Raw genomic sequence first — 9489 nt, 5'->3', positions numbered from 1 at the left:
CCCCCCCCCGGAGAACTTTGTAAGCCCCCCCCCCAGGTTATTCATGCCTTTTTTTAAAAAATGAGCCCGCTTTTGTGAAAAATGGGCCATTTTGGGGAGGTTTGCAGAGTGCAAAAACTTTTTTTTCCTTTTGGAAAGCTCTTTAACTGATTGATGAGAATTACATTGATCAAGTGCTGTGCCAGCAGAAACACCTACTTATCTACTATATTTTTCTCTTTCTCTCTATTTCTCTCTCTCTATCCCTCTACCTACCTACCTTCTCTCTCTCTCTCTCTCCCCTACCTAGCTACCTACCTACCTACTGTAGTTCTCTATCTCTATTTCTCTCTCTCTATCTCTTTATTTACCTACCTACCTACACACACTCTCTCTCCCCACCTATGTATTGTATTTCTCTCTCTATTTCTCTCTCTTTATCCCTCTACCTATCAACCTATCAATCTAACAATTCTCTCTTTCCCCCTACCTATCTATTGTATTTCTTTCTCTATCTGTTTCTATTTCTCTCTATATCCCTCTATGTACCTATCTACACTTCTCTCTCTTTCTACCTACCATATTTCTCTATCTCTCTCTATTATTTCTCTCTATATATCCCTTCATCTACCTAACTACTCACTCTCTCTACCTACCTACTGTATTTCTCTCTCTTTCTCTCCCTCTCTATCCCTCTATCTACCTATATACTTTTTTAAAAATTTGCCTCTTCAAAACCTTGGTGCATCTTATACTCCAGTGTGTCTTATACTCCGAAAAATACAGTACCTGGGTGTAGGAAAAGAGTTTTTGGTTCATTTTTGGTAACTTTTGACAAATTATTGATTTGATTGTATAAAAAGATAGTTAAAGCCACCTACTGGAGAGAAAAAGTATAACACTCTGAAACAAAGCTGTTGAAGAAGGGCATGTTCCAGAAGTGGGTTTCAATCAGTTTGGACCAGTAAGGACAGACCGGTAGTGGAAATCAGTTGTACCTTTTGATACCATTGCCGATGGTGGCACGGCCATGCCCCCATACCAGTACAGTTCCCTGGCCTGTCTCCACTTGCTCCCCTGCCAACCCCCCCCCCAGTCGCCGCTCAATCACTTGCCCCATCCATCTGCACCATGCCCACCCATTTCTTTTGCCTGCCCAAGCGGTGGGGCTGCAGCCGGTGAGCCAAAGGGGGATTGGTGGTGAGTGGTAAGTGAAGCGAGCACCAGCCAGCATCCCTGCCTAAAAGCCTTTGGAAGCTGTGGCTGCCCCCTCCCCCTCCCTTTTGCAGAAACTCCTCTTGTGGCAAAATTTGGATCATTCCATCTTTCCTGTCTTTCAGCTTCTCTTGTCCAATTATCTTCTCCTACCCCCCTCATCCCCCTGCACAATCTCAGTTGCTGCTTGGAAGGGAGGTTTCTGGTACTACAGGGCTGAGAAGAAAAGGGAATGGTGAACATGCCCTCCAAGGCTGCCCACCCCTTGGTGTTTTTGCAACCAAATTCTCCCACTCCCAAACAGAGGATCCGTCCACCTGAATATGGCATGGCAGAGTATGCTGGGGCCATAATTAGGGAGTGTGTGTGGCAGAGGCTGCAGCAGCTCTGCTCTGAACAGAATGAGAAGAAAAAAAGTTCATATTCTCTCTGTGGCTGCACTTAGCATTGAATGCTGTGGCAGACAGAAGCCAAACTTTTCCTCTCCCTCCATTCACAGAGGAGCTACTGCTCTCTTTATGGCCCCCTCTGGCCCCCTCCATCCTGGGGGACAAAGTACCAGAAAGGGACAGGAGGCTGCCCCAGCTCCCTTCCAAGCAGACTCCCAGTCCCCTTCTTTCTTTCTTTCTTTCTTTCTTTCTTTCTTTCTTTCTTTCTTTCTTTCTTTCTTTCTTTCTTTCTTTCTTTCTTTCTTTCTGCAGTGAGAGAAGAGAAAGTGCTCTGGTTCAGCTGTGCCTGATTGGTGGAGCGCCTGCCCACTCAGAGCAACCATGTGGCTCACCTGCAATCACTGTCTCTCTGGTGACGGATGGGTGGTTGGGGTGCTCAGCTCAAGTGCAGCTGCACCACAGATCCATCCAAGGAAACCCCCTGGTCAATTTTCTTTAAGGCACTCACCTGCAGACTTTCGAGATGGCAGTGTGTGTGTTTTCCCCAAAAGGCTGCAGGATGCCTATCTCTGCCTGTGCATTTTTACAGAAGCTGCAGTGGAACAAGAGAGAGAGAAGGGAAAAAAAGAGGAAGGGCAGTTGTCCTCTTATCAGGCTTGTGCATGAGGAAGGAGAAGCTGCTTTTCTCTTCCAAACTGGCTGTTAATTTGAAAATGAGCAATAAAAGAGAAGCACATTTCTGTACATAACAGACAGGAAAACATTGAGAAGTGTTGAGGAGCTGAGGTGTGTGTGTGTGAGTCAGGGAATTCTGACTGGAAACAAGACAGGCTCCCAAAGCCCCAGATGGACTGCCTAGGGAGTGCAATAGAGCAACTGAAGGAGGATCTTGACCGGGCCACTCTTACTGATGAGGGGCCATCATGCCGCCCAAAAGAGAGAGGAGGGACATCTGATCCTGTTGAGGGGAGGAGATGCAGACTAGAGCCCCCCATCCAGATAGAAGGAGAAAAAGCCCAAAGGGGCAAAGTGCCACTCCCATGCAGCAGGTAGGCTGCCAAAAACAGGCAACCCCCTCCCTCTCTCTGAACTAGGGGTGAAAAAGATGGACAGCCATATCAGGCACAGGCATACAGAGGCCAACAGGAGGTTGGAGGAGTAGGACTGAACGACCCACCCCAATTCAGGGAAAAGTTTGATGGAGACTCATAAATTAATTATGTCAGCTCTTGGAAACTTCACAGTAAGATTTTACACAGGTGAGACGGATCTGTAAGATGGAAACTTTCCAACTTAGAAATAAGAAATTTCTTGACAGAACAATTAGAGAAATGGGATGCCTCCAGAAATTGCGGGTATACCATAACTGGAGGTTTTTAAGAAGAAATTTGTTCATAATTGTATAGAATGTCATCCAGTGTTGTGTTTCAATTTTTTTTAGAACCTATTCTGTAGGTGTGGCCTGTTTTGTGGGAGTGGCTCGGCGATCATGTGACTGGGTGGGCATAGCCAATTTGGAAAATGTGATGAAACTCACTTAACAATGCTCTTGCTTAGCAACCAATATTTTGGGCTCAATTGTGATCATAAGTTCCTGTTAAGACTCATCAGTTCTGCTGAGAGTCTTTTGGAGATACAAGATTCAGTATGCAGTTGGGGCTTGTGGGAGGAAGTTTGGAGATAAAAGGACGGATGCTGCCATGCCCCAGTTGCTGGAGTCAACGTCGCTCCTTCGTGCGTGCCTTGATTTGTACAACATTGCTTGCTTATTAATCGGGATTTATGCCTGTTACACTTGGATAAGTGCTTTGGTGTTTCATGTAAACCTGATCTGTGAAGACTGTGAAAGAATTGAAGTGCTTCTAAGTGTTTTTTTGTTTTGAATTCTTAAAAGAGGCAGAAGCATGTAAATTGTTGGCTGAACAAGGAGATGGACACTGGGAAAGGTATGGCTTAAATGTTTTTACACTATTTCACACTAAATGAATGGGGCAAGATTATACAAAAATGGAAGAACATATAGTCTTCTGCTCTGAATGTATGCAAGAGATTCTACTCCAAGTTTAGATGCAATAAAGCAATGGGTATTGGAGAAGAGTATTGGCAGTTTCCCCAGTATTACTTCAAAACCTTAAAGCAATGGTCCCCAACCTTTCTGGCTTTGAGGATCGGCGGGGTGAGGAGAAGAGGGGATGGTTCCACCATTCACACAAATGGATCTTCATGTATGCACATATATGGGGCTGTGCCCATATTTCCCTGCTGCTTTTACGGCCTACTTCCAAACAGGCCAGGGCCCAGTATTGGGCCAGGGCCAAGGTGGTTGAGGATTTTCTTCTCAAAGAAGATAAAATTATTTGGTCTTTTTTAAGTTTTTAATTTTATTTACAAACATGTAAAATACACACACACACACAAAACTTAGACGTACACCACATTTACACAATACATTATGATCAGGAGCTTCCTGTTCTTTCTAATAGCAATTGCCAATCGATACCACTCACCTTATATTGTTTCTCCTTCTATTATATTTCATTTGTATTTCACAATTCTTAACCCTCTTATCTTACTCCTCTGTTTGCTATATTGGCTGATTACCTCTAGTAAGTTTAAACCACTTGGATACATATTTATGTGTTAATTCTTCTTAACTACTATTTTTAGGCTTTGATGTCTTCCTTCATTGATCCTTGTTTCTTTCCTCCATCCACCTATACCATTTATCCCATATCTGGTAGTATTCTGTGTCTTCTTTTCCCTGGATTTCTTTTGTTAATGTGTCCATTTCAGCACAGTCCATAACCTTTCTTATTATTTCATCTTCACTTGGAATTAATTTGTTTTTCAATTTCTGGGCAAAGGCAATCCTCGCTGCTATAATTATATATAATATTAAATACTGAATTTCTTTTTTTATATTTCACAGTCATTATTCCTAATAAAAAAACTTCAGGTTTCCATTCTATTTTAATACCTGTTATTACCTCTAGCCACTTTTTGATCCTTTTCCCAAAAAATTTAGCCTCATCACAGGTCCACCATAAGTGGTAGTATGTTCCATGCATTGATTCACATTTCCAGCATTTTGGGGAGGTATTTGTTGAGATAAAATTATTTGTATGTCATAAATTTATCTCAGCTCTTAAACTACTTGTCTGGAAGGATTTAATTGCATTGCCTGCACTAAAACAGGATTCAGTTGCCAGTCCAGTTGGAATTTTTAGATTGAATGGAGAAAAATTCATTATCCTTTGTTTCAAATAGTAAAAGGTTCAGGCAGATGGAGGGTGATCTAGAGATAACACATTGGAATTAAAAAAGTTAATGAATCTCTCTAATGTAGGACAGAAATAAGAGGAAAAAAGAAAATGTCAAATTAGTAATTAAAGAGCAAAACAATCTAGCAAATTAAACCTGAAAGGGAGAAGCATGGAATCACAATTAATATTGGAAAAGATATGTGTTTGGGTAATTCCAACTAATATCAAAAGAAACAAATTCTCCTTTCTGTAGCTAACAATGTTTTCTGATCCCATTTTCTCCTGTTTTAGCTTCCTCTTTACATTAACAAGAAACCATCCTGAACTTTCTAAACTGATTGATGTGGAAATTTTGCATAAATATAAATCATTGGCGACCAAATGCTGCGTACTAGAAGACAAAGTACAGTGTTTGCATGCAGGGATGAGTTCAGGGCACTTCCTGTTGATTCTCTGTCACCTAGCCCAGCCCAGCCCAACCCAGCCCCATTGTAACACTATTAATAGTTATTCAGAAACTGAAGGACAAATTCTGAGTTAAGATGTTATCTTTATTAAAGGTCATGTCTAGAATGGAAAGTTTCAGCCTCAGCCAATGTGTAAGGCTGGACCCGTGCCCCTCCTGGCTGGTTGCTAACAGCAGGGAGGTGACACGGGGCTGGATCCAGGTAGTCGTTGCCGCCACCCTTCGGGAGGGGGTCTTTCCCCCCGCACTAAAGGCGGCAGTGGTGAGACCCCTCCTGAAGAAGCCATCTTTGGATCCAGCCGTCCTAAACAACTATCGTCCAGTCTCCAACCTCCCCTTTGTGGGGAAGGTTGTTGAGAAGGTGGTAGCCTTTCAGCTCCAGCGGTCCTTGGAGGAAACCGATTATCTAGATCCCTTCCAGTCGTGTTTTAGGCCTGGCTACAGCACCGCTTTGGTCGCATTGATCGATGATCTCTGGAGAGCCAGGGATGGAGGTCATGCCTCCATCCTAGTGCTCCTTGACCTCTCAGCGACTTTCGATACCATCGACCATGGTATCCTTCTGCGACGACTGCGGGAGGTGGGTGTGGGAGGCACTGTTCTACGGTGGTTTTCCTCTTACCTCTCGGACAGGTCGCAATCGGTGTTGGTCGGAGGGCAGAGATCGACCCCTAGGCCCCTAACGTGTGGGGTGCCGCAGGGTTCGGTCCTGTCCCCCCTCCTATTTAATATCTACATGAAACCACTGGGTGAGATCATTCGACGGCACAGGATAAAATACCACCAGTATGCGGAGCATACGCAGCTGTATCTGTCCGCCCCGTGCCAACTCAATGAAGTGATTGACGTGATGTGCCAGGGCCTCGAGGCTGTTAGGGACTGGATGGGGGTTAACAAGCTTGTACTCAATCCAGATAAGACCGAGTGGCTGCTTTGCTTCCCTCCTACTAATTGGCCAAGTGTTCCATCTCTCAGGCTGGGGGGTCAAACAGTACTCCCCTCAGACAGGGTCCGCAACTTGGGAGTCCTCCTGGACCCACAGCTGACTTTTGAACACCACTTGTCGGCTGTGACTAGGGGGGCATTTGCCCAGGTTCGCCTGGTGCACCAGTTGCGTCCCTACCTGAACCGGGAGGCTCTCACAACAGTCACTCGTGTCCTTGTGACCTCCAGACTGGACTACTGCAACATGCTCTACATGGGGCAGCCCTTAAAGAGTATTCGGCGACTTCAGCTTGTCCAGAATGCAGCCGCGCGAGCAATTGTGGGTGCACCTCGGTTCACCCACGTAACACCTATCCTCCGCGAGCTGCACTGGCTGCCTATTGGTCTCCGGATACGCTTCAAGGCACTAGTCGTCACTTATAAAGCCCTTCATAGTATTGGACCTGGGTACTTGAGAGACCGCCTACTGCCAATTACCTCCACTAGACCAATTAGATCCCACAGACTAGGCCTCCTCCGAATTCCATCCGCCGGCCAGTGTCGACTGGCGACTACCCGGAGGAGAGCCTTCTCTGTGGCTGCTCCGACCCTCTGGAATGAACTCCCCATGGAGATTCGTACCCTCACCACCCTCCAGGCCTTCCGCATAGCCCTTAAAACCTGGCTATTCCGACAGGCCTGGGGCTAAAGATTCGCTGCCCCTATCTCGAATGGTATGATTGTTGTGCTTTTTAACTATGTATAGTTTTGTGTTCTTGTTAAACTGTTTGTATCCCCCCCTTCCCTTTTTGAATTGTGAGCCGCCCTGAGTCCCCTTAGGGAAAAGGGCGGCATACAAATGAAATAAAACTCATAAACTCATAAACTCATAAGGCTGGTTTTTTTTTTAATTATTTGTTTTTGCTTCTTTTGTTTTGCTATGTTTTATTTTCCTTGGAAAGATGGAACATTCATTACACTAGAAGTCATTACAATGTGTACTGGGAGGAGCAGCTCTTAAAAGTATTTGAAAGTCATAACTGTTGTAAAGTATAATATCCAAATAGTTTTCTGGTAAATGCTTTTCTTTCTATATCACACAGGTGTTATGTATAACACCTGTTTAAATTTTCATGTCAGTTTGTAATGTCTCTAATCTACAAAATGAGTTCAGATGATAGGAACATGTCATGTGGCATTTTCTATGGCAGCACTCTATACAAAGGGAATATTTTTATATACTATTTATTTACTATAAATGACTTTGGGGCCCTTCTTCAGAATGGAATGAAGCATAAAGACATTGTATGATATTTTTAAAAAGTGAATCACTCAGTATAGATTTATTCTAAAATTATAATTACCAATGAAGGTTTCTAAAGATTTCTGAATTATGAATAGAGGTTGCAGGAAAACAAACGTGGAAAGAAAAATTAGATATAAAAGGAATATATAGCATTAGCCAGAGTTACATTTGCATATTTAATGATTACAACAAAATTGTTTTTAACAAATCATGATCTTTCCATTCACATTTGCCTCTAACATAGGGGAAAGCCACAGTTGCTAATCCCATCTTCAACTGTCTTTAATATGCCTTGTCTTCTCCAGAGTAAGAATTATTTACATATTTCTGCAACATTGTCCCAGCATTATTTATATTGATTCTTCCGAGGTGCGCTTGTTATTGCAGATTTTTTTAAAAGTGTTTCCTTTTTCAGGAAGAACAGCTCAAATTATATATTACTAAGATTACTGAAGTTGTGAAGAATAATTGCAATAATTATAAAGAAATAGGAGCCTACTTCTTCCAAAATGAGTAAGTTTTTCTTTGAATGATACATTTGTAAATTTTCGATAAGCAGAACCATTTGCAAAATTGCCTATAATTTAGGGAGATGAAAGAAACTAAGATTCCACCAAATATTTAAAATATCTTGAGATTCTCTTGCATCTGTAGTGATTTTTAGTTTTTTATAGATGAATATTCAGGAAATTAATTTCTAAATGTTTTGCTGCCTATGAGTAGACTAGAGAATTCAGTTGTAACTATGAATCTAATTTTTATAATATTAAAATAATGTTTTCTAGGCATAAAAGAATTTTAAAATGCACCAAAGGAGTGTAATAAAATATCATAGAGCTTGTGGCCACGTGTATAATCATTTAAATCAACATAAAAGTTAATATTTACTCAAGTGCTTCACTGATATCCCAAAGAGAAGGCAATGTCTCAGATGTGTTTGCAGAGTCAGGATCTTTTGATTTTGTAGAAAGGGGAAGATGGTATAGATTTTACTAACACTCTCTAAATCAACCCTCAGCAGTTCTTTTTTTTTCCTAGCATCCTTTAGTGCATTTACAAACTTGCCTTATTCAACAGCATACAACTTTTCTAATTGGCCTTTTCTTTCAGATATTTGATCAAGTATAGTAAAATTATACCACAGGTTCCAAATTCTAATCTGATTGAGCTCGCCAAAAAATTGGAACACGTTGCTGAGAAATGCTGTAATTTAGATGGTGATCACCAAGTCTCATGTGCTTTAGAAAATGTGAGTACTGTTTCTTCCATATATTCTGCTCCTTTGCTTCTATTCCATTTCCTCCGTAAGTGACACATAGCTATAAAATGTTTGTAGATTGTCTCAGTGGAAGGAAGGGCTATGTGCAGAGGTAGATTGCTGCCGGTTCAGTTCGAATCAGCCGAACCAGTAGTAGCAGCAGTGGGAGGCTCCACTCATCCACCCAGATGCTTCTGCTCATATGCAGAAGCATTGCACACGTCACGTGTCTGTATGGGGGAGTGCACCCGAACCAGTAGTAAAAAGATTAGCAAACCTCCTTTGGCTATATGGGATTCCAAAGCTAAGTACTTCCCCTGGGCCAATATCCTCCACACTCTATCTTCAAATGAACTCGGGCACCGAATCTTTCACAAATATCTCAGCAAGCAGCAAATTTCTATTAAAAACTATAGCACCATAAAACTGAACTGAAAACAGGAAAAAAAACATTTAATCAAATATAAACTACTAAGGGATTAGTTTCACATATTTTTAGACAGTAATCTAATCCATATATAATCAAAATATTTTATGTCATTATTTGAAGCTGTGTATTCTCAGTGGGCAAATAATAGTTTTCATTGTCAAAATTATTTTTTAATATTTAATTCATGAATAAAAGTCATATTGTAAGTTTATAAACTGGAAACATTAAAATATCCTGCCCCCCAAAATAAATCAACAGA

General features: G+C 41.8%; 1 protein-coding gene across 1 annotated transcript; it reads left to right on the top strand.

The window, feature by feature from the left end:
* The first annotated feature begins 2802 nt into the window (after positions 1–2802).
* On the top strand, positions 2803–8869 carry LOC148046062 (serum albumin-like). The gene is made up of 5 exons (XM_087714469.1): positions 2803–2842; positions 3451–3529; positions 5138–5270; positions 7958–8055; positions 8653–8869. The coding sequence occupies exons 1-5, from the start codon at positions 2803–2805 to the stop codon at positions 8852–8854; spliced, it is 552 nt and encodes a 183-aa protein (XP_087570595.1). The 3' UTR covers positions 8855–8869.
* Positions 8870–9489: the final 620 nt, after the last annotated feature.

Source organism: Thamnophis sirtalis, unplaced genomic scaffold, assembly GCF_051295495.1.
Source record: "Thamnophis sirtalis isolate CommonGarterSnake01/CBP01778 unplaced genomic scaffold, rThaSir2_p1.2 scaffold_4, whole genome shotgun sequence".
In the NCBI taxonomy this organism is placed as follows: domain Eukaryota; kingdom Metazoa; phylum Chordata; class Lepidosauria; order Squamata; family Natricidae; genus Thamnophis; species Thamnophis sirtalis.
This window is presented reverse-complemented; position numbering and strand designations above follow the sequence as displayed.

Bases quoted from the DNA above. Each gene is read 5' to 3' on its own strand.
- LOC148046062 (XM_087714469.1), top strand. From the start codon at position 2,803: ATGTCAGCTCTTGGAAACTTCACAGTAAGATTTTACACAG. The intron at 3,530-5,137 runs GTATGGCTTAAA...CTCCTGTTTTAG, and splicing joins GGAGATGGACACTGGGAAAG to CTTCCTCTTTACATTAACAA. The intron at 8,056-8,652 runs GTAAGTTTTTCT...CTTTTCTTTCAG, and splicing joins GCCTACTTCTTCCAAAATGA to ATATTTGATCAAGTATAGTA.